At 45.4% G+C, this 25,032-nt stretch overlaps 1 protein-coding gene across 3 annotated transcripts in view; it reads right to left on the bottom strand.

Annotated features, from left to right (window-relative positions):
• CRIM1 (cysteine rich transmembrane BMP regulator 1) overlaps positions 1 to 25,032 on the bottom strand; it is a 189,419-nt gene that overhangs the window by 80,021 nt on the left and 84,366 nt on the right. For all 3 annotated transcript variants that reach the window (XM_060652408.3, XM_060652438.3, XM_060652428.3), the window contains exons 3-5: positions 22,858 to 23,100; positions 21,695 to 21,815; positions 57 to 178 (exon numbers count right to left, since the gene is read on the bottom strand). In XM_060652408.3, the coding sequence (XP_060508391.2) occupies positions 57 to 178; positions 21,695 to 21,815; positions 22,858 to 23,100 (486 nt within the window). The remainder of the gene's footprint in view (positions 1 to 56; positions 179 to 21,694; positions 21,816 to 22,857; positions 23,101 to 25,032) is intronic.

Raw genomic sequence — 25,032 nt, 5'->3', positions numbered from 1 at the left:
TTCCACAGGGCGGAAGCGGCCAATGGAACCCTCCCTCCTCCTGCACCCCCACGTACCATTAACACATTCAAAGACATCACAGCACTTTCCGGGTGTCCCATCTCCACGAGAGACTATGCGAGGGGTGGATCCCACCTCACACACGGGGAAACCACATAAGCCAGAGAGACACTCGCATCTGAAACCAAAGAAAAAGGGAAGGAAAACCCCATGAATAAACAACAACATAGAAGTCGGGAGACCACAAACAAAGTGGCAGTGGCTGTGGCAAACGACACTGTCTTGCTTATCTGGGGTCACTGGGGGATGGGGACCGGGTGCTAACATAATTTGCATTCCAAATAACTGAGGCTCATCTCCTTAAAATACACCCGTGTTTTTAACTGTAACCATTTTGACAGAAATATTCCTAAAATGCATTACGTCATTTCTTACTTAACCAGACCAGCATAACAAGCATTTCCTTGATGACGCAGGGCCGTGTTTATGTGTGTACATTATGGTGTTATTCCATAAACCAGTGATGCTCGCGTGGGCCAACACAGAAGGGGGCTCCCGTGGTAAATGGCCCTGTGTTCCTGCTTTGTTGCTGTTGACCTTTGGGTGTTTTTCAGAGATCTTTCTGACCCTTCTTTCTGCTATTAAGTTAGTAGCTCTTGAGTCTCTTTTTGTCAGTGTGACTGGGTCTCGGGGTACCCTCATCTTTAGCCACATTCATTTGTAATTATGCATAGCATGAGAAACGGATGCTGATGGAAGACTGAGGAGCTCTTTACAACGGGCATGAGCTTTAGTAGGTGGACCTGTGACAGTTACTTGAAAGCTGAAAGCCTCATTTTGGGGGATCTTCTAAGCCACAACATGTCCATTTATCTCAACATGCATGAATGAGGTGTTCAATGAACTGCAAGCCCACTCTGCTGGCTCTCACCCTTACTTAAGTTCAACTCTGCTGTGAAACCAGTCTAAACGTAGTAGAAAAGTAAGAGGTGGGTATATGTATGAGGTGAGCATAAGAGGAGAAAAAAAAGTCTACTGCTTGCTGAAGCCTGTTACAAAGAACTAGGCAGGGAATGAGCAGCCTAGGGCCTTAGAATACAAATGGAATAAAAGGAAGGAACAGCTAGCCTCCGGCTCCCCTCCACCAACCCCCCTCCCCCCCAGGGCTCCCCTGGGGATGAAAGGAGGGGTCAGAGGGCAGAGAGGATGACCAAGGAAGTTCCCAGGTTGATAGGAATAAAAGGAAGGCATCCTAAAAAGAGACATCCTCACAGGAAGTATGTGGGTACTTATGTACAGTGTGGGGTCAGGATCAGGGGAGGGGGACGCTCCCAGCAGGGAAGAGCGATTAACACACTTGTTAATTTCAGTTTTTGTTTTCCCCCCACCTTCTTGCTTAAGCGATTGTTTTGTTCTCCTATTGTTCTTTGGACCTGTAACGAATTCCAGTATGCTCATAGTCCACAAGTACCTCAATAATCAGGCCCAGAGGTTTAGTTACATTTATAATCAACTGCAGAACTAAAAGGGAAACAAATATAAATTAAAATTCGCACCAAAGACCATTAAAGCCACTGGAAAGGTGTGAACAACCCCTCTGGAGGTGGGCCCTTTCAGGCTTCTTCCATATGGGGTGACGGTTATATCAGGGGACTTGGGAGAAGAGGGGGTTAGGTAATTAAGGTTTTGCTGCAATGGAATCTCTCTTTTATGGTTTCAGATAAACATTTGCCTCTTCGGTGTGGGTGGATCTGTATTCCTATAGGGCAATCAACTTCCAGGGCTGAACTGCAAAGGTTATTCCACAGTCTTTCATTTCTGTGTGCCTTGTTACTACAGTTGTAAGCAGATAATCATATCCCTGTGATACTACAGTGATGACGTATTATTTCCATTTATTCTGGATCCTCTGTACAACTTCAACCCTTCAGCCTCTATGGATTAATGGGGCCAGGGCCTCATGAGGCCACACCCTGGTTCTGGTATCTGCATGTGATTACAATGGAAACATATCCTGCACGAATAACTAACCTTTTCTTCCACATCTTCTGGGATCCACATTCTTGCCTACTGATGTGTTCCGGGGAATCATTCTAATTCAAACACCAGAGAGCATACGATGAACTGGAAAATACCTCTTCGGATATCCTTCAGGGACCTTTACTGAACACGTATGTGCACTTAGGTGCCAAGCTCTCTGCGAGGCTGTCAGAAATCCCACCAAGCTGAAAACCATAGTGGAGTCTGCCCTACGGCTTCTTGTGTCCCCTTTTACATCTGACCTGTTTCTCAACATTTAGATCTCTCTCGTGCTTTTGTAGTGATTCACAGAGGTTGTCTGTAGTAGGTTACAGAAGGTCTAAAACTGCACACGACTGCCTAGTAACCCACTTACCAAAGAAAACCCCTGATGCTGAATTTTTGCTCCTATACCCAGAATGACTATATGTTCAAGTTCCAAGGATTCAGGTGCCCCGGTTTGGGCTGGCTGGCTTGCTCCCAGCTCCTTTCCCCTTCTGGACCAGCCTCTTGGCAAGCCCTCCCCACCTCTTGGTGTCTTTTGATTTCACAAGGCTTCCTTTGAACCTAAAATTAGCAGGTGTTAAAGACCATTAGCTCCTTAATAAAGAAGGAACTTCCTGAGAAACCAGAAAAGGTGAAAACCTGGGCCCACATCAGATATCTATCCAGCAACCATTAGGTTGAAACTTTAGGACAACTGTCATTTTTTTGTAAGTCAAAAATAGTCAAATGGCAATCTCATACAGTTCAACACGATACAACTCACATGGGTTATCTTTTGACAGATGTGTTTACGCTCCCTCTCTCATGTAATAAATGGGGGACTCGTCAGGACCCTTGTCTGCCAAGGAAATTTATTAGGTCTACAAATTACATAAGTCTTACATAATTTTAAGTCTAAGTTTTCAACTTTAAGTCTCAGTTTTTAAAAGTTCTTTAATATGATAGAGACCCTCTGGTTTACCTACAGTAGAGGCAGGTATTCTTCCCTTTTACAGATGGGAATAGTGAGGCGCACAGCCTAAACCAATGACCTGAGATTATATAAGGCTTCCTGCCCTGCACTTGCCACGAGAGACTAGGTTTCCTTCCAGTGAAAAGGAAACGCTGAATTACAAAACAACTAAAGGATGCAAATTGTTATTTTGTCCTTACCCCCTTTTCTCTCCATTTTTGTTCTTTTTCTGTCCCTTCTCCCATGTCTTCCTTCTACCCTTTACCCCACTGCCTGGATAAAGAGCAAGAAAATGGAGAAAACGTGTGGAATAGCAGTAGAGGAAACAGACACGGAAGAGATGCTCATGGCACCAAGGTCAGCACTTACCCTCACTTCTAAAACCCCCTCCCTCCCAATTTCCACGTTCTCCCCTGGCCTCCTTCAACTGACTCTCTCCTCCTAACCCACACCACAGCCCAGTTACTGCACTCCCAGCGTCCAAAGTCGTCAGCTGCCCCTCACTTAACCGATCGGCTTCTCAGCCTAGCATACGACCCTGTCAAGTCCATGGGCCTTTCCCCCAAGTCTCCCCTGTGGTCTTTCTCTTCATTTTCCTTTGCTCTGGTCACTCCTCTGTTCTCCACACCAGCTCTCATGCTGCTGCCTCTGCACTGTTCACCCCTGCTCTCTCCGGAATATTCCTCATCCAGCTGTCTGTGCACATACTATCTGTCCTCTTGGGCCAACCTCAAATGACAGCTTCTCTCGGAGCCGCCAGATACCATACGTCGCTTAAGGCTCCTCTCATTCTATTCTGTGGTGACTTGAGTGCGAATCTTACCACCAGCTCTCCTTGCATCCACTGTGTGTAGTCTCTAACAAATACTTCTTAAGTGCAACAGAACCGGAAATGAACGAAAGAGGAATAATAGTAACTAAAAACAAAAGTACAAAAGAGAAAGTGAGAAGCACAACACGGAGATTTCTACACCATGAATTCAAAATGGCTGCTTCAGGTAGAGCTGTTGGCAGGACACCCGTAGCAGAAATGCTAAGGGCTTTTTTTTTTTTTTTTTTCTAAGTAAATAACGGCTTTATTGAGATATGATTAGCATGCCATAAATTTCACCCCCTTTAAAGTGCAATTCAGTGGTTTTATATTCACAGGGTTGTGCAACCACTAGCACTACCTAATTTTAGAACATTTTCATCACCTCAGAAAGAAACCCTGTACTTGCATTTCCTCCCCCAGCCCCCTGCAACCACTCATCTGTGCTCTGTCTCTGTGGATCTGCCTGTTGTGGACAGTTCACATAAATAGAATCATACAGTATACGGGCTAAGGGCCTTTTAACTTCAAACAAGAAGCAACCTGTATGTGCAATTTGCCGCAAAAATCAAGCCTCTACTGTTATCCTCAGTATTAAGATAATGATCAATCAAGACACCACATTAATAAATTTCTGCATAATGTAATCACAGCTGCAGCCAGGTGGGTTGCTTAGGCTGTCTTTTTTCTCCTGAGTAGGTAATGGATTCAGCTTAGTGGGCATCTGAGCGCCTGAGCATAGTGATGAACAGCACTCAGAAATCATCTAAACCCCTAGAGGGCACTCCCCTCCTTAGGAGGCCCAGACGGGCCTGTTGTGTTGGCTGAAGGGCAATGTGTACTGATGCTTTCCCTTCTTGTCCTTTGCTTCCTGGACCACACAGTCCCAGGCAGGCCAGAGGCCAGGGTCCTGGCACAGCTCACAAAGTACCTGCCAGTCTAGCCTCTACTTCTCTTTTTTCTAGCTTCCACGTTCTACTGGTTCCTCCCCATGCCGCACCTGGGCAACAAGGGCGACTCCCCATTCACCGATCCACCCACCCAACCCTTCTCACTCAGGGCCACAGCCCAGGTGTGCACTCTGCCTCAGCTCTTTGGCTGCTGGTAAATTCCACACAACCTTAAGACCACCCACCCTACAAGGCCTTCCCTGATCAAACAGCAACCAGGATTACAATATGTGTTTAACTACTAGAATTTAAAGAAAAACCTGAAACTTTTTTTTTTTTTTTTTTAAGGAACCAAGATTAATTTTCTCTCCTCTGACCTTCCATAGTACACACGGGTGCTGAATTCTTGGGACTGTACATGCTCATCCTATGAAATCAAAATCTTACTGCCTCTCCTGTGAATTCCCGTGGTGCAGGGGGCATGTCTTATTTGTCTTGTAAATGAAAAAAATGAAGGACAAAGCCATCAAAGCAATAATCTGGAATAAACATTTTATTCATGGTTAATAAATCAGAGGTTAAACTATGCATTGTTTCTATAGTTTTTATGTGTATAAATGTTGGACTGAGAGCTAATAGGTACAGCACTTTTCAAAATTAACGTGTGGAAGGAAACACTATGGAGTTTGTCTTGAATACAGATTCTAGGGTGCCATTCTCCAAGATTATTGTTTCTGCAAGTCTGGGGCAGGCCTCGGAATCTGCCCGCATCAAAAGCTCTCCAAGAGACTGCACTGGATGCAACCTGGGACCTACTTTCTGAGAAACTCGCTCCGACAGGTGCAGGCTCTCAGCTGCTATGGCTTAATCTGCACTTTTAGTTTGGAAAAAGCCAAGTACAACTAGTCCTATCATTTCAGTGAGAATGACAATTTGCAGCACTTGCTGTCAATCATTTACAAAACCTCTTTCCTGCCTGAATATGGTGGCTTAGGAAAGACACACAGGGTGAAGACAGGATCAGTACGGACAACACAGCACCACCGCCACCAGAAATCATGTGACCACAGCAAGCCACTCTGGGATGTGGCATTCTCGTCCACCGAAGGAGGCGGCTGGTTCGTAATGAGCTTTCTTCTAACTATAAAATGCTTCTATTATTGCCATTCCCATCACTGCAACAGTCTGATCCGGGTTCATCCTTCCTACTGCTTCTCCTGGCCTCCACCCTGTCCTTGGAGCACATCATAGCCTTGCACACCCACACTCCCTGCTTCTCTCCCTCATCCTCCCCATCCCCTCTCCTTGCCAGCACTCAACCTTCAGGCCCAGCTCAAGATGCGCCTTCTCTCCAAAGCTTTCTTGGGTGATCTTTTTTTTTTTTTCTTTTTGGACAAGGAGTATACTTCTATGACTCTCTCTTTTTTCCCCACTAAGACGACTGACTAAGCATCGCGGGAGAAGACACGATATGCCTGATGCTGGTCCTCACAGCTTAACTTACGGCTTCATAACTTAGTTGAACAATCAACAGTTCGCTTCACCAGAATGACTGGAGACACTGTGAAGGACACCAAACTACAGGGGGTCAGAAGAGGCCTCAGGAGGAGTCCTCCTGTCTCTCCCACAGCCGCGCAGCAAAGCACAGGCGTGCCCTGCGGTGGGCGCCACGCAGAGGGAGGCCAAATGTTATTCTAACATTCCCCTACAATAAACTCCCGCAGAGGAGGAAATGTGGAAGCAGCAGACCATCCAACTGCTCATGTTCCCCAAGCAGAGGAAAACAACTCCGTGAGGCCCTCTGAAAACAGCACCTCCCCAAACTGGATTTACTCCACACCTCACTGAGCGCTGGGGCCCTTCAAAGGGGGGAGAATCATGGTCTATAAATAAAAAACAACTACTATTTATAGGTGGGAGGGAGCTCTCCCTTTAGTTAGGAAACGAGAAGAAATGTAGAACTAAAAGGGCAAAAACCTTGCTTGTACTACTAGGATTCCACTCAGTGCATTAATGAAAGAAGTGTCAGGTAATGGAAATTCTAATGACACATAAAACACAGCTCTATTCTACAAAACGTAGCTGCAGGTTTAATTAAATCTGATGCACTATCTTTGTAGTGATTATATTTCTTACCTCTTTCCAGAAATGCAGAAGTTTAAAAAAAAAAAAAAAGAGAGATACTACAAATAAAATATCCAAAATACACGAGTTTCCCTCCCGAGGGCCCAACTACCCTTATGGAGAACTGTACTCGTTCCTAGGGAAATTTCCTAGGGTCACAATTCTTCTCGTGTCTCACCAGAAGAGATTTACTCTTCACTCGGTGATGAATCCTTAGTCACCCTCTCTGATGCTAATTCCTACATGATCTCCTTGCAGTGCCAACCCTGGGCAGTTAGACACACACGTTAGCAGCAAGCCCCGGGCCCAGCTCTGAGGATGCTTCCTTCCAGCAGTGGGTCCAGGGGCCACTCCTTTCCACAACCAGAAACTGTATATCGTTCCCCACTTTCCCTTCAGAGACAACAGTAAAATCACTCTGCATTGTTTCTGTTTGTTTTGCTTTTTTTTCTGTGGGGAGCAAAGGATGTGCTCCAATACAGAGAAGACGTAAATTGAGAGCAATGAGGTAAAATATTCCTTTGCATTTCTAATATTAGTAATAATAACAAAGTCCACCATAAGACCTTAATAAAGTAGTCACTGTAGCCCTTCTCTTCTTGGCGTTCTCAAGGGGCAAATGATTACGGCTCCCTCCTCCAAGGCTGGCATGTGGCTCAGGAAACTTATCTTATGGCACTAAGTTGAAAGAAAAGTGGTATAAATTATAGGAAGATGGTATTTACAAGCCCGCATGGCTCCTGTAAGATTGATAAAGTTATGTTCTAGAACCATGCTCCACAGTAAGCAGGTGGGGTGAGGAGGCAGTGGCACTTCATACACATCACCACCTCAACGTGACGGCTGAAGAAGAGAGTCGGGGAAGTTCCAGAGGGACTCAGTCCTGGCAGGAGAGGAACCAGAGCACAGACACAACTGGAAAGAATCCCCGGGGCCTGGGCCCCTAGTGAAACATGAGAGCTGCGATCTGGCAGTCATCCTGAACCACACTCAGGTTAGCTCAACAGTCCGAAAACGACCAAGTCCCAGGAACGGAAGGCTCTTTGCCTTCACCTCCTTAGGTCTGGGGGAAAGACGATGGCATTTGATTTCATGGAGGGCAGGATGGCCTCAGAGAGCCGAAGGGCAGGAGTGAGATGTGCACGGAGAAGCAGTGAGCAAGAGTGAGAGGGGAAACTGGCATAGCGCACTCTGGGAAGGAGGAGGACTGGCTTTGGATGTGGAGGGTAACATAAGGTATTCCCATTTCAGAGCTGGAATCACCGACTGCATTAGAAATGGATGCTGTGGAACATGGAATCAGCCTACATGTGAACATACAATTACTTCATAACTATTTGCTGAGTGAGTGCAAGCAGGAGGTACTCAGCTGGGTGGGGATGGGGATACACAGGATTCTGGCTCTTAGCTTAGGGGTTTAGTTTAGGAAGGATTGGGATATATAATCACAAATGAGAACACAGCGGGATGTGAACCATTCTATTTCCTCTGTGGAGCACGTGAAGAACATCAAAGACGTCAGGACTGACCTATTTGAACACCTGAGCGGCCTGGGCTCTGATCGTTCCTTCAGGCCCCCAGAGCCACCTGGGGCTGGAGCGGGTGCTGACACAGCATGCGTCTTTAAGCACGCGTCTGCCTGGACCCCCGTGGGCTGTCAACTCCCAGACCTCTCATCCTTGTCATCAGTGCAAAGTGCACGATCCTCTGGTCGCCTGTCCTCTGGGGAAAGTGCATCCTCACAGAGTAGTGTTCTGCTTCCCCAGGGACTCCTTCTTCCATACCCATCTCTCTGCCTTCCCCAACCTCCCCCTTGCAGACAAACTCTCTCGGCATCTGCATGTGACCACAAACCATACCACTCAAATCTGTTCCGGCACTTACCCGGCTGGCCCCCAAATGCTATTTCCTTACAACTGCCTTTAGTGAGATGGCGAATTCCCCACACTCACCTATTCACCTGGGTTGGAAGGGAGGTCAGCATCCTCCACATTGTCACTTTCCTCCCTCATGCAAGCCCTCCCTCTCTGTGGCCCTGTCTCCTATCCATTTCCTAAGAGGGGTCAGAGAATGCACTTGGACATTAGGACAGTCTTAGGTTTGAGTTCAGGCCACTTAGGAGCTATATGACCTTGGGCAAGTGACATCGTTTCTCTTAGCCTCACCTGAGCCATATGTAAGAAGGGGAGGATTCAAGCTCCTTATATCTCCCAGGACTGCTCTGTGAATTAAATGAACAGCTGTACGAAAAGCAACCTAGGATAGTATCTGGAGCGCAGAAGTACCCACCCACTGTATGCTAGGTAATAATTTGGAAGGCCTCCATGTCTATGTGGATGAAAACATCACCCTGAGCTCAACTGATTGTTTGGAATCTGAGGATCCTTGCTGCCCCTTTGCATTTCAGGCACTTGCTCCCGAGGCCACAGCTTCCTAAAATCTCTGAGGCCAAACACCTTACTCACTGATCCCAACGGTTCACTCGCCCAGTTCTCCCACCACCTGACTCCTGCAGCCTCCCTGAGATAGCTGCGCCCCAGAGAGCTTTTGCTCTCCTCTCTAGCCTGGGCCTTGTCCTGACTGTGCCTCCCTAACAATACAGCCCCAGACCCATGTTCTTTCACCCGAACCCTCATCTTCACGATGCCTTTAAACTTCTTGCCCTTTTAACCTCCATCCACATCTGGTCCCCTGACACCAACCCCAAGTTAGCTAAACCCAGAAAGGCCAAAGCCAAATGTCTTCAGGAGTCAGGCAAGAATCCTGAAAGAGCAGAGGGCTATTGTAGATGACTCAAGACGGTCTGCTCACTATTCACTCCATGATAGAACGTACAATGTCACTACGCCTTCCAATTGCTCAAAAGAAGCTGCATTTTTACATGAAGCATCCTTTTAAAATGTTAATGGTTAATTGAAAGAGGAGGAAAAAAAAAGCGAAGCAAAGAAAATATGTCTTGGGGTCAAATTCAGCCCCAAGGCTGCCAAATGCAAACTGTAATATCAACCAACTACCTCCCTGCTCTGTGCCGATACCCCACCCGTTGATGGCTGCTGGAGAAAGGCACACTCCTGGCAGTAGCTGTTCGACATTTTCAACACTGACGTCCCTCCCGTGCCTAACAGTCAGTCCTCCATTCACTCCAAGAATCCCTTCGTCCATGATGCCTGCTCTGACGGGCGGCGCAAAGAAAAACAGCTGATGCTGTGCGTATGCATCTGTGAAGGCAGGCTGTGAGTGGGCACAGATTGTTAAGTGTCTATCGGGCGTGGGGGCATGGGGGTGGAAGTAAGGACATTCCGGGAAGAGGGAAGAACTTACTCAAACTTGCAGAGGCAAGAAAGAATATGGTATATTTAAGGCTACAGCAAATGGTTCAGCCCATCAGAAGCACATTATGCACTGGGATGGGGTGTGGGGGATATACTGTAGGGGTACCTGCAGGGGATGTGACTAGTGAGGAAGCCCAGGGCTGGGTAAGAAGGGGCCCTGCGTGCCACACTAAGAAGCACCTTTAACTGAAAGCAATAGGAAAGTAATAAAATATCTGAAACAAGTGATGTAGTCGTGAAAAGGGGTGGTTATATGAGGGAGGGAAAAATCAATATTGTCATGAATTCCATTTTTCTCTAATCATAAAGATAGATGGGATGAGTGATAATGTTTCAAGCTGTAAGACACATTAAAAGTTTAAAAATCAATGACCACAACAGCCTAGAATGCCCTTTCCTCTTTCTCCAGCTGCTGAACTCTGACTCATTCTTAAAGACTCAGCTCAAAAGTCAAATCCAACATTTTTCCAAATCAGAACTGGTAGCCCTTTGCTCTGCGAGTGGCTTTTTTGCACGCTCCAACTTCTAAAGCACACAGCACTTTAAACTGTAATGATTTATAGGTGTTTGCCTTTAGACTGTAAGCTCCTGAACATCATAGTCCACGTTTTATTCCCACCAGGTAGCACGGCATCCAGCACTTGGTAAACATTCAAATGTTCGTTCCCTAAACAGATCAAAAGAACATAAGGGGTTTTAATGCTAGGACTTGCCACAGATCGACTATCTCTAAACTTAATTAAAAGCAATTATTGAGTATTTATTTACCTGTACTTGGCACTAATGACAGAGAGGGACATGTTAAGGTGTATCCTTGCCCACAAAAGTACACCATCTAATGTCTCAAGAAGTGTCATTAAGAGTCTTCAGGAATCCATGACCGAGCCATGGTAATCAAAGCGCTTGATCATATGCCCACAAGAGCCACAACATAACAACTTCTCTCCCTTTCAAATAAAAAAGGCAGAGTCAGGAAACGGCAACTTAAGATGCACCTGTCTGTGTGACACATTCACAGATTAACTGAGCGTCAAGTTCAAGAGACACAAGTTGTCCTCACCTTCATCTTAACTGCAGTTAAGCAGCTAAACGTCTACTGGACAACTATAACCCTGAACTCTCTGCAAACTGTCGTCTACACAACAATGAGGAGCCCTATCACTTACACCCAACTTACAGGTGCAAATGAACAATAAGAAATAGTCCCTGAGATTTGCGGTTGCTGTAGGCGTTTCCAGAAGAAGGATTTTAACATTTTAAATTTGCTTATTAGTTATGTGAATAGCTTCAGAAAACATTTTTCCAAAACTGGAGCTATTCTCTTTGCCTGTGTCATGAGGAGGATACTATGAAACGCGGCTGGGTGGGGACAGTCCTCTGAGGTTCAATATCATCCATGCAGTGGAGCCTGCTTTCCAACTGTACTGAAAGTCTTAGGGAATTCAGTTGAGTTCCTTTCTTTCAGTGAGAGTCAGAGGGCCAAGGATTCAGGGTCTGGTGATGGCCACTCCGACCAAACTCTAAGCCACTCAACAAGAGCCTTGAACTTGGTTTCAGGACTTAAACAAATGTGAAATAAGACTAGATACACTTTCATGGAGACACTCAAAAGGCGTAAAGCACTAGTATAGGAAGAGCAGGGCTTACACATCTGAAGCGAATTATTGACAAATTAAACTCTCTACTAGGGAGATAGTTCATCTCCATGGACAAGGGCTTTACTTCTAGGAAAGCATATTTGCTTCAATCTGGGGATAAGTCCAAAAATAACATGGAATTCCTAAAATTATTTTGTTTTAAAAACATCAGAGTTTAATATAGACTCTGGCTTTTTTAGTTATGAGTTGACTCGCTCTTTTGGGCCAAAAATTACTGTGGCAGAGGGCAACAGAAGAGCTGTTCTTTTCTTAGTTGAGAAAGAAGGACTTCAAATATATTTCCAAATTTTTTTGGGGATGTGTTTAAAAACACAGAGAATGCTACCATGATAGCATGTCAGGAGTCAGGAATGTTTTAAATCTGCACTATGCTAATGCATATTTTACATACTGTATGATTTAATTTTATTTACTCTCAAAAAGCAGCTGGATAAATTATCCAAATTAAAGAGAACATCCAAAAAGTGAACCGAATTAGAGAAATCTCTCCTAACAGATGAATCCTACCCCCAAAAAATGTTATTAAGTATCATCTTCTTTGAGACAATGTCTTGGGAACAGATGGATATGATAATTAATTACAACGCTCTTAATTTGATGAAGTCCTTTTGAAAATGCCTATGTGGGGGCAATTTCCACTGGCTAGCTTGAGTAGGTGTGATACAAGCAATTTAATTACCTAACACCATGTTAAAAGCACATGCAGCTGCAATAAATACTATTTGATCATCTAAAGAACTTAACGTGGCCTCAGAGAAGAAATAAGGAGGGCTCCCTGAGCCTTGAGAAGGAATCTGTCAGTTCCAGGCCACCCTCAGGAAGTTTCTGGCCTTGACATAGAAGTCCGGCTGGGCTAACGTGTCCTGTGTTGAGAGTCTTGCCCTCTGTGCTCCTGGCCTTGTCTAATCCTCCCGCCCCTCATCCCCCACCCCGCCCCTCAAGACTTCGACCAGCAGAATGAGAGACTGAGGCTCTGGAATCGGCTGAAGAGCTCTAGAGAGTTCAACAGCCCAAGTGTAAGTACGGGAGCAGAAGACTCCTGATCCTCCAAACCTATTATTAAAAAGTGGACAGAGGAATAAGAAAATCCACTGAGTTCCCAGGGAGAGGGGAGCTGTATGATCCCAAGACTTAAAACTGCAGGCAAATGTGGAGAGCTATGAACAATCACGATCAGTTTTTCTGTATGTGTGTGCTTTTTGAAGTCCCTGACTTCTGAGTTCGGATTTAAAGCTGGCAAATTATGTTACAGCTTTTTCTTAAATTCAGTTTCTATTATTTGGTAGAAAGACAGTCTATTAGTCAATTCTTTTATATATATATATATATTTTTTTTTTTTTTTCTTTAATGTTTATTTGAGAGGGAGAGAGTCCAAGTGGAGCAAAGGCAGAGAGAGGGAGAGAGAGAATCCCAAGCAGGGTCTGTGCTCAGCAACAAGCCCGACATGGGGCTTGAACTCACAAACTGTGAGATCATGACCTCAGCCGAAAGCAAGAGTCAGACACTTAAACAACTGAGCCAGCCAGCCGCCCTTGATTCTTTTCTTGAAGGCAGATCACGCTCTATGTGTTCCCTTCTGACTATCTTCCCAAAGTCTGGAACATTCTAGAAACTGCCAGAGCTGATATTTGTAAGGAGTTGAGTTCCTTCACCTGGGCCATATCTTATTCATCACCATGCCCCACACCAAACCAAGCCCAGTGTCCTCTGCCTTCCATGAGGCCCTCAATGGGTCTTTGACATCTCACTGACATTTTCAAAGCGGCACCTTTTTACTCACTGCGTCTTTGTGGTTAAATTAATTTTTATTTAACTCAAGTGCTTCTGAAGGGAAGGGACAACCTGCCAAAATTCCATTCTGATGGACTCATCTGGTGGAGTCAGTATCAGAAAAAGAAAGCTCCTTCTCTCAAGATCTACGTCTCTTCAGAAGAAACAGTGAAAGAGCAGTCGGCTATGATTCTCCTACCATAATACAAGGTAGCACTAGCAAGACGGACTTTCTTGAGAACGCAAAAAAAAACAGGATTGAGGAAGGGGGACTAAGCAGCCTAGATTCTCCACCTGAAGCAGCTGAATACAAACACCCAGATGCTGCGGTGAAAAGTAAAGAAAAAATTCACGAATTTTGTTCTGGTCACGGGCTGTATATCTGACGTATCCTTCAGATGCAGTGGGGTTGGCATCCTTCCTTTTATCTTACTTCCCCTCTCGGAACTGCAGTGTTTCAAGCTGTTATGATATGACAGAGCATGTGTGGGAAATTGTCTTCTGAGGTCAAGGTCTCATAAGAGAAATAAAACTGAGGATCAAACAAAGAAAAGGGAACTTAATTCAGTAGATCGTTTCCTATTTAAAGAGTCGTGAAGAGAAATGGTCTGCTCATAAAGTCGGGGATAGAGAAGACAATGCTTCCACAAATACAATGCTGGGTGTGTATGTGTCTGCATGCATATCCAAGTTAGAGTAAAATACAGAAAAGCCCAGGGAAAAGATGCAGGAGCTGAATAAAGAGTGGCAAGGAGGACAAAGACAACACCTCAGGGAAAGTGAGGCAGCAATAGCTGGGGAGAAACAAGTGAAATCGTGGGTCCAGGAGCCAGGGAGCAGCTGGAGACAGGGTGTGGTTCACGCCGCTGGGTGTGCGACACAAACCACACATCCTCCCCCCCAACCCCAAACCCAACAAGGCAGGCTGACAGGCAGAGATGTCCACATGCTGCTAGAAAGTGACTTAAGAGACTAAACTCTTTCCTTAAGATTCAGCTTTGGCCAGATATTCTCCAATCTGCTACATGAGGGACTATTTATGGTTGTTAAAAAACAAAAAATATAACTAGCAATATTCCATTAGCCACGGACCAATAGGTAATCTACTTTACTGGACTATCACCCAGCTTTCACAATTCGACAAGTCTGATACCCAGATTTAAATCATTAGTCTCATAAGTTTCTTTTTTTTCATGTTGCCTTTCCTAAGTTTTTAAAAACATTTTTTAATATTTATTTATTATTTTTGAGAGAGAGAGAGAGTGCGCGCGCACGAGAGCGCACACGAGTGGAGGAGGGGCAGAGAGAGAGGGAGACACAGAATCTGAAGCAAGCTCCAGGTTCCGAGCTGTCAGCACAGAGCCCGACGTGGGGCTCAAACCCACGAGCTGTGAGATCATGACCTGAGCTGAAGTAGGACGCTTAACCGACTGAGCCACCCAGGCACTCCAGTTTTTTGTTTTGTTTTGTTTTAAAGAAAATGAAAAAAAAAATAAACAATTCATTTATAACTTTGTTTGGACTCCCCCCACCCCCGCCATCACCATATATCTCTATCCTATTATCTTCTAAGTGCTGGAATTTTCTAAAATGTTCCTTCTTTCTCTCCTAGGAGTCTATCACCAACAGCTTGGGTTCTTCCCCCCTCTAAAAGGTTTGGGAAAATCAAAAACTTTAAAGGTAGAAGTTACTTCTGAGATCATCACATCCCTCTTCCCCTTCTTCTCTCTCAGAAAAGAAAACAGACCCAGAGGATGTGACAGCCTTGTCCAAATTCCTGCTGAAGTGGGCCAGCATTCTAGCACTCGATCTCTGGTTGTGTGCTGTCTCTGCACGACACCAGGTCACGCGTGGAGGAGTATTCCTTAGCTGCTGGACAGAGTTTACTCATGTGCACACATTTGCTCACCGACTATTAACAAGTTATTATCATTATTATGATTAACAAATTGACTATAACAAAGGGAAGTGTAGGACATGGCATGTTAGGTCTCCTGAGTGGTGGAACCAGGGAGGGCCGGGTGGGGAGTGAGCTCAGGGCCACAGGGGACAGTAAGCCTCGTGGTCTGTGCTCACACAATCTGGCTCTGACACCCACCAGGCAAGACCCTCCCTGGCTCCCCACGTCCCTCCATCTCCAAACCAGGGGGGCCGTACAACCTGCCGCCTGAACAGGAGCACCAGGATTCCTGTTTGTCTACGTTTCCAGTCGAACTGTACTTAGAAGGTAATGTGCTCCGGAGAGTCTATGAAACTTCTTGGTGAAAAACAAAGTCACATATTAGTCAACATTGGAGCTAACAGACCATCTAAAAATTTTAAATTATTTTGGATTAAGGAAAAAAAAAGTGAAAAGTGCTTCTAAATCTGGATTTAAAAATAAAACAGGTTTTTCAGGGTCTCGGAAAGCAAGAGATATAAATGTTCTGGATATAGGTTCTGGCAGAGAATCAGACCCGTTAGTCAGAGAGAGGCTGGAGCCAGGAGGGAGCTTGGGAACCTGGCTGGCTGTACTGTGTACAACCTAGGAAAAACCCTATTTTAAGCCTGAACATCATAAACAATGACTTCATTGATTTCCACCTCAAAATACCCAGATTGGATTCTTCTCAATAACTTTTAAGGAATGCATATTTATAGACAGTATGGCTTCAGAACAAAAAGTTTGGGACAAATCTCATTAAAATAAATTTTGAATGGGTGACTGTCAATAACATATTACATTCATTCATCTTCTTAATAAAACTATGGAAGCAGTTAAGCAACAAGTCAAAAGGCATAAGGGCAATGAAAAACTCATTTGACTTACAATGAAAGAAAATAAGGTGGAGGATATTGTGTTGTGGTCTAGATTTTTAACTAGTTAATGACTGTCCTAAAGCCTGCATCTAAAAAGATATGAAAAAATATAGAGGCAAAGGGAAGTCTCTGTAAAATTAGGCACATTCGCTGGATATAGCAGAGTGGAGTGTAGAGAAAAAAAAAAACTTGTGATCCAGGAGCCATCTTCGTGAGAAATAGCACAACCACGTGGAGGTCTGGACTGGCGGACACAGGACAACACGGGACGCACAGACCTACATCCCAGGCTGGATCGACCCTTTAGCTACAGCTGGTGGGTCCATGTCTCTCAGCCAACCATTCTATAATCAACCGTTACAGAGAAGAATTTCTGTGCAACATCTCTGAAAGGTTTTCTTTGTGTTTGTTTTTAAAATTGACCTGGTTTTCACCAGGCAGATCTCGTGGCATCCAAAAATGGCATTCTCTGCTAAACCGAGTTTTAACCAGGTAGTCACAACTTTAAGGAGGGAAATTCAAAATAATGGTCAGCTAAATGATACCCACGCTAAGGTGGTGCCCAGCGGCTCCTACATCATGGGTCTCCTCCTGGGTCAACTGCCCACTGACAGGAGGAGGAGGAGAGAGCAGCAGAAAGGTAGCAGACTGTGGGAGAACCACCTTGTTAACACACGGAGGCATGAGGAATAACAGATCTCTGTTGTTTTAAGCTACTACTATTGGGGGTGGCTTGTTGTGCAACAACGAGTAATGAAACATATGCACATTGTGTGAATATGTACAATGCTGAAATACGTACATATGTTGGTGAAATATAAATTCATAATCACTGATATTATTTCCTGGACTTTAAAGACAACAGCAAAACACAGTTATCAAAAAACTGCAGTGGAGAGGACAAGGCTTTGGGATCAGAGAAGCTGGGTTGAAGACTCGGACCTGCTCTCATCCTTGTACCAAAGAACACATGACTCTGCACAGCTCACTTGTTCTCTCTGCCTCTGTTTTCTTATCTATAAATTCCTCATGGAATCAGAATGATAAAATGAGAACAACAGAAATGTAAACGCTTTGTAAACAGTAAGGCACATTACACAGTTAAGCTGTCCTTGGAATCGCCACCTTCATGTTACTTCAATACTTAGTCCTTCCCCATAAAGGTATCATCTGGATCAATAGATCAGACGTAACCTCCTCTGCTATAAGACTCCTTTTGCGGGCAGGCATTTGCACGCACACATGCACACGCAGGGCCTTCCAAGAACCACAGGTGTCATAAGCCCTGTGGACAGGGCTGTTTTTCCTTTCTGCCATCATCCACTAACCCTCCTTCCTCTCACCGTCTCCTGAAAGGTGTGATGAGCTCACATCACATTCCAGGGCCAAGAGAAGAGAAAAGGTGAGAAAAAAAATTGGCAGGGTGCTTGGAAACCTAAAACCTAGCCGAGGAAAGAAGAATTAAAAATGGTTAAGAGTTCACTGTATTGCGAGCAAGAATGACGTCAGAATGGGATGAAGTTCAGGAAAAGACAGCCAAAGAGGGTGGAAACAAAGGATGGGCCATTAAGAAAAAGCAAAGATGCAGCAAGTAAAGAAGGAAGGACCTGTCTGTAGAAAGGGCAGGGGTAAGGTGGGAAAACCAGCACTCATCGGGAACAGAAAAGAGATATCCACGCATGAAGAGACTATCTAGAGGGTAGAGTCTGTCACTTGTAAGAGCTCAAGTTATGCTTGACAAACAGATGAATAGCTGAAAAAAATCAAACACAAAGTCACAAATTGCACAAGGACTCACACCGAAATAGGGCGGTGAGGGGCTGGAATGGGTGAGTCTCCCTGGGAATGGGAGTTCCATTTGGATGAGAACGACGGAGAGAGGAATTTGTTCTTTAAGGCAAGGGGGGCAAAGTCCACGAGCTCCTCTCCTCGTTGCTGAAAGTCCAAGACATCTTTACAAAAGAGGGGTCATTAAGGTAAATCTCTACTGCCAACATTTCTGATACCTTCACCCTAACTGTAAAGGGCTTTCCCCCTGAAATCTCCACATCGCTGGTTTTGGTCCAAAATGGCTCTAAGTTCTTAATAATGCTCTTTATAAATAAGCAGTAAAGACCAAATAGTTACAACCTAATTTTATGTATTCTAAAATGGTCTTCTGTGTATCTAAACATCATACTCTTAAAAACATAAATCACACAAAAGAATACAGTCATGTAGTTTTTTTTCTCTTGAAATACTCCTGCTATGACTCATGGTAGGCTCTCTTCTTTTTATTTCCATTTTCACATGATTGTTTGGCTTTTTATTCTCTTGCCAAAGTAGGACCTATCATCCTCCTTAGTAAGCGGGAACCCACTTAATATGCTAAACTAGGTTTTAACTGCGGTCTGAGCGCATTCTGCATTTACCGATTCATTCAGTATGAATGCATATACAGAGGAAAAGAAAGAAAACACAATTCCTGACCTCTAGAAACGTCCTTTAGTTGGTGAGACAAGACTATGCGTGTAGCAGTGAAATAACAATGCAGGGAAATATGCGATTAGTTGGCAACACAGAAAAGAACACGTTAGGAGCTCCCAGGGCGTAGGATGGGTGTTGGTTGAAGCATGAAGACCTTTTGGATAAAGTGCAATTTAATTGGAGTCCTGCAGTGTGAACAATATTACAAAAGGTGGAAGGGAGAGATAAAGGCTTTGAGAGGTGACCTTGGTGCTTGGAATGCAGAATTTCTGCAGTACGGAGAAGTGGGCCATAAAGAAGGGGCTTGGGGAAAAGTGCAAGGTTTTTAAAGTGAGCCGGGGAGTAGTATTTACCACCCAACAGTGGGAGGGTAACAGGAAACTAAAAATACTCATGCTTTCTTCTTCAAGAAAGACATCAACATGCTTAGCGTGGGCCTGCTCATTCATTCGTTCATTCATTCACCCATCAACAAACGTAGGTTGACACATTACAATTCCTATTCTAGTACTAGAGGCTATAAAATATTCCCTCAGAGAAGGGAATATTCCCACAGAGAAGGGAATACTGACCAAAAGAAAAAAAAAAATCAATGATATCAATGTATCATAAAAAGTGCTTCAAGAGACACATGGGAATTAAATTACAAGTGAGCAGAGGAGGGCACCTAAGTCATCCTCACGGCTGAAGACTTCAAACACTTCAAAGAGAAGGAAATGCAGTCCCGAAAGGGGAGCAGAAACTGTAGGAGGGGAAGGTGCTCGGGGAAGCCAGCTGTCGGCACTGGCATGAGCATCAGCTGGGCATGGGCAAGTGAGGAGAGGGGTCTCATCCAGGCGGGAACACAGGATGTACGCGGACAAGGGCCGGGGAGTACCATGGGTCAACGACCATCTCAAATACAGAAACTAAAGGGCTGTGAGAACTTATCCCTCCCCTGCAAATAATTTACAGTGGGATTTTGAATGACTTCCGTCTCTGTTTTCAATTTCTTCGTTAGAGGCACCTTTAACTGACTGACCATTCTTGAGCCCTGGATGCCAAAGTCAAATTTACATCAACACAATAATAAGCATCCTAAGGTTTATGTTTGTAAGACTCACAGAAGCTTGGAGATAAAACAGAAGACATCTAGCTGAACCTCCTTTCCAGTGTAACATTTCTTCTAAGCATTCCTGGCAGGTGGCCATCCAGACGGAAAGAAATCTTCAGCTCTGGGGAGCTGAGGAAGCAGCCCAATTCATCACTGTACGTCATTAGTTGTGAGAAAATTTTTTCCTTAAACTGAGATTAAGTATGTCTTTTACCCACTTTGACCCCCTGGAGGGGCTGAAAATTCACCTACTGTGCCTCCTACGTGCATATGGTGCCATGTTACGTTTGTAACAGTGACTTGAGAATTGTCCCTCTTCTTCACTGAAGGACTTGTTAATTAACAACTGGCTTAGTTTTGATTAATTAGGTTCTCTAATATAATGTGCCACCTTCCTTTTCGTGAAGACCTTGAAGGGACATCTGTTACCGTTAATGACGTTCTCTGTTCCTCCATTACGGATTGGTAATACCTCACATTTGCACAATGTTTTACCCCTTTCCAAGTATCTTCACATACATTATCACACTGTAATGTCCTAAGAGGGGGCTACACACTGTGAGTACGTGAATCGTTGTTATCTGCTTTATGATATCGTACAATGGATACAATAAGGGGTGTAACATGTGTCTGAGAGGTTCCTAGAGCTTCTGATAGGGCAAAGGTTAGGGAAAAACTAATGTCATTTTAAGAGAAGAAAAGAAATTATCAGAACACACTCTGGATGTCTACTCCAATTATGGACTACAAATCACTGGCACTTACCTACAGACCATATATATTATGTTGACAGGGCCATTTGGAAAATCAAAACGACTCCTCAACAGACACACATGGGAAGTGCTGGCACTGGACAGGGCAGACGGACAGTTTAGAAAGGGAGCTAAGGAAGGCCCCGTTTCAACTGTGGATATTAAATGTAGAGCACAGGAGAAAGAAACGAGTTGACTTGGTCAAAATGATGCCTTAGTGGCCTGGGAAGATGGAGGAGAGGTCATGGCAGGGAAGAGGGGAGGGCGTCTCAGCAGGGGAAACGGAACAGAAACCCCATGTTTCCGAGCACGGTCTCCCCCAAAGTCAGGTACGAAGGGCCGGCTCCACGGTGGTTCTCTGAAGACTGTCTAGGACCCAACCTGGAGACCCTCAAGTTCTGGAGTGAGCCTGGTCCTGGAGGGCTAAGTGGATGTCCTGCTACTATGACTAAAATGACAGGAATTTTTTTCCCCATCAAGGCAAAGAGGGCTGGCTTGTTCCTCCAGAAAAGCATCAGCAGAATTTAGACTCCTCTCTGCCTCAGCAATTAGCAGGTCCGGGTCGATGCGTGATGGCAAACGTAAAGGATTCCGTGGGAGCAGCTCCATGAGGCCTGCTGTGTTTCATCCCATTGGACACAACGGTTAAGAACCGGGAAGACTCACTGCGGAGGGTCAAGTGACGTGCCCACTCTGATCAACACCCCGCTGCCTCCCTGGCTGCGTGCTGAGGGACCCATATGCCCATGCAGTTCCCAACCTGCCAAAGTGCACAGGCACCCGGAAGGGAAGAACCTGTAAGGGTTAGTGACTTAACCTGATGACATCTGGCTTTGACCCAAGGAATGAGACGTGTAAATATCAAGTCACAGGAATAGTCAGGATTTCTCCTCAGAAACAGGAGCGTGTTAGGTTTCCCTGATAACCTGGGGAGAGCAGAGTGCGTGCCTGAAACTGTGCCTTCAGTGATGCTAACACACGAGACAGCGGAGAAGAGCTGACAAACTGATGACGGACCAACCTTGTCGGCAGGGTGCAGCAACCGTCCGCCGTGAGTCTGACTTGAGTTTCGTAGCTGTCCAGAGGGCACACGGCCTGCTGCACGGAGGGGCACTCCACGGTGCTGCAGTCCACGCTGAAAACTGGAAGGGGCAAACAGAGGCACCATTTACTGTTATGTTTACTTGCACTGGGAGTCCCCGAAACGAAACACTGGCTCTTCACAAATGTGTGCGGTTTCCTTGTTCCCCAGAACCCTCTCGACGCACTGACATTTTCATTTCGGTCCACATTAGAGAGTGGCAGTAGGGCCCGTATCTGCGCCAGGAAAGCAGGGGATAAGACCTCTAAGAGTTAGGATGAAGACACAGAGAGAGAGGGAAGCCAGCGCTGGTTATGTGGGTGGTGAGCGTCAGCCAGACGCGTTTCTGGCACAACACTGCAAGAGATGGACAAGGGATTGTTTTGCTTGAGGCTTTTATCCAGCAGTTAAGACCAAAAAAAAAAAAAAAAAAAAGTCTGACCAATGGTTAGAGACTTGCAAAGAAGAAATCACTATAGTTTAGACCTGTTCACAGAGTGTATTAGAAATGCACAAGAACAAGGATGTTAGAAATACTGCGAAGCAATAAGTAGCTGGGACAGGACAACAAATCAAATGCAGCAAAGAAGGTGAGCAAACAGTCTGAGACCTAGCACATGCTCTAAAGCCAGCAGACGGATGGCAGGGAACCGGCAAGGAGAAAGACTAGGGCTGAGATTTTCGTTCTAACGCATCTGGTGGTTGGATGCATATTTACATATGCATCTTTCTGTTTACATATGATGGCTGTTTTTAAAGGTGATAAAGCGATAGGTCTACCAAGGAAGGCTCTGACCTTCTTCTCTGGGGGAACGGAGCACAGAGCTACAGCATCATAAATTCTCACCCCACTTCCCACGTCAAGCAGACTTTGAAGGAAAAGAGAGAGAAGAAAAAAGATGGTCCCTATCGGCAGGTGCGTGTGCACCAGCGAGTTGTCACCCTGCCCCTCTGACTAGGAGGTCAGCAGTGAGAGTGGCAGGCGTGCAGGTTGCTGGCAACAAAGCCCATCTTCCCCGGGAGGCCGGCAGCGGTGGCAGCAGAGGGGCCTGCGACCCTGGGCTGCAGAGAAGCGAGGCCGCCGATGCGACGCCCGCGCGTACCTGGTTTGCACTCATACAGGTCACAACACTCTCCCGGCTTCCCTGAGGCCTTGGACACTAGTATGTTCAGGTATCCCGGCTGGCAGACTTTGCGCAGACAGCCCGCAGGGTCGCACACGCAGCGGCTGGGTAAGGGGCAGCACTCCCCGGGGGGAGCATAGCCCTCGATCAGAACGGAATCTTCAGGACAACGTGGAGAGAACTGGACTTCACAGCGGGCCTTGGAGCAATCTGGCTTCTCTTCTAAATGGGAGAGAAAGAATTTAGCACGTGCCCGGGGGGCAGTGTGGGGCACTGTTGTCAGACTCAGGGGCAGTCCTGAGGATCTATTCATGGACCGAAGAGGAGGGGAGAGAAAGAAACCAGTGAAACTGTCACACTCCGCTCAGCCGGCCATGAAAATCTCCCCTGAGATCTGCTCATGACACGGCAGGGGGAGCATGGTGGCCTTCTCCACCTCCCTGCTCACTTGTGCTGAAAAATCCACGTTCCGTGTGCCAACCAAAATCAACAGTGGCATGGGAAGGTGCTTACGTGGGGTGCACGATCTGGGAAGAGGACTTCATCACTTACTGACCGAAAGACCTTTGAACTTAAAAGGAGTTTTAAGGCCTGCTCTTCGAAAACAGCATATGTTTAAAACCCCAAAATAGACCCACAAACAAATCCTGGCTACTTCAGGGACTGGACACAAAGGTATGTGATTATCAACACGAAAGAACTCTCTCTCTGAGCCCTGAATTTTGAAGAGATGAACTTATTTAAGACCATAGGATTCTATGACATGGAAGCTTCACAAGATGGAGAAGGAGCTAAACTGCCATGTAATTTCCCTAAACACCATCCGGCGTGTCTATCTCTAGCAGAGATCAAATGCTCCTCTCTCCTTCTTCAGGCATTATGTACTGACCACTGCTGTGCCTCCATTTTAAAAGAAAAGAAAACTAAATCGAACAAAGCCCTAGCTTCTGGAACCCCAGTCCACAGCTGAGTCTCTGGGTTTAAACTTTTAAGAAACCTACACCAACATTATGTCCTTCAGGAAAAGGCTGAAACAAACCCAAGGCACATCATCATAGCCCCGTGATCTCTTGGGCGAGGGGAGGAAGGGGGGATGGAGGGGGGACGGAATTCAGAAAATGTTGGGTGAAAATGATGCCATGTGGTATTGGGGTACATTATCATTAGCTCCGTGTTTTCTACAGTAAAACCCATCCAGAATCACAAAGCACGGTCAGATCCAGGTCACCTAGTTTAGTCTTCTCAACTAAAAATTAAGTTCAACTGATGCACATGTGGTCAGCGGTAAAAGTAAAACAAGAATCCAGGTGTCCTCACTTCCAGATCGTTCATCTCTTCGTGTTACACAAGCAGCTCTATTTCCAAAACCAAGTGCTCCTCAGGTCACTCCTACCTTGATGGCTGTATCTTTCATTTCACTGACCATCTTCCTTGGCTACTTCCTGTTTAATCATAATGCCCCATGAAAGAGCCTTCCTACTCACAGGTGTAGTAAATTCATTAAAAAATATTTACAGAGCACCTGCTGTTCTAGCAGCTTGAGCTGAGCTGTAAGGAGAACAGGCATAGATTCCTGCCCTCATATAGTTTACAGCACAGCAGAGGGTGACAAAAAATAAACACTAAACATCATAAATAAGCAAAGTGTGTCGTAGTGGAGGGTGCTAAGTGCTATGGAGAAAAAAATGGAACAGAGCAAGGGGGAATCAGAGTGATTGGGGGGGCGGCGGTTATAATCTGGTCAGAACAGGCATCACTGAGAAACCAATGTTTGAACCAAGACTTAAAGGAGGGAGAGAGCGGGCCATGGAGATATCTAGGAGAAGAGCATTCCAGTGGCAGGAACAGCTAATACCATCCTGAATGTCCCAGGAGGGGTGGGGAGGCCAGTGTGGCTGCAGTAGGCTGATGGAGAATGCATATATCCTATTTTCCTATGGTAACCCCAAGCAACTGCCCGGAGAAGAGAACACAAGAGGAACTCCAGTCTTGACTACCCATCAGTGTGGACAAAACAAATCATTAAGCTGGGAGGAGAAAGTGAATCCTGACAGCATGGGGATTGATGGAGATGGAGTTGGTTAAGTACGTCCCGTGGATGACTTCTCAGGCAAACACAAACACACTGTGTCCAATCATACCACGAGCTCTGTG

Source organism: Panthera onca, chromosome A3 (assembly GCF_046562875.1).
Source record: "Panthera onca isolate mPanOnc1 chromosome A3, mPanOnc1 haplotype 2, whole genome shotgun sequence".
NCBI lineage: Eukaryota > Metazoa > Chordata > Mammalia > Carnivora > Felidae > Panthera > Panthera onca.
Note: the sequence above shows the minus strand (reverse complement) of the source record. Positions and strands in the feature narration are given on the sequence as shown.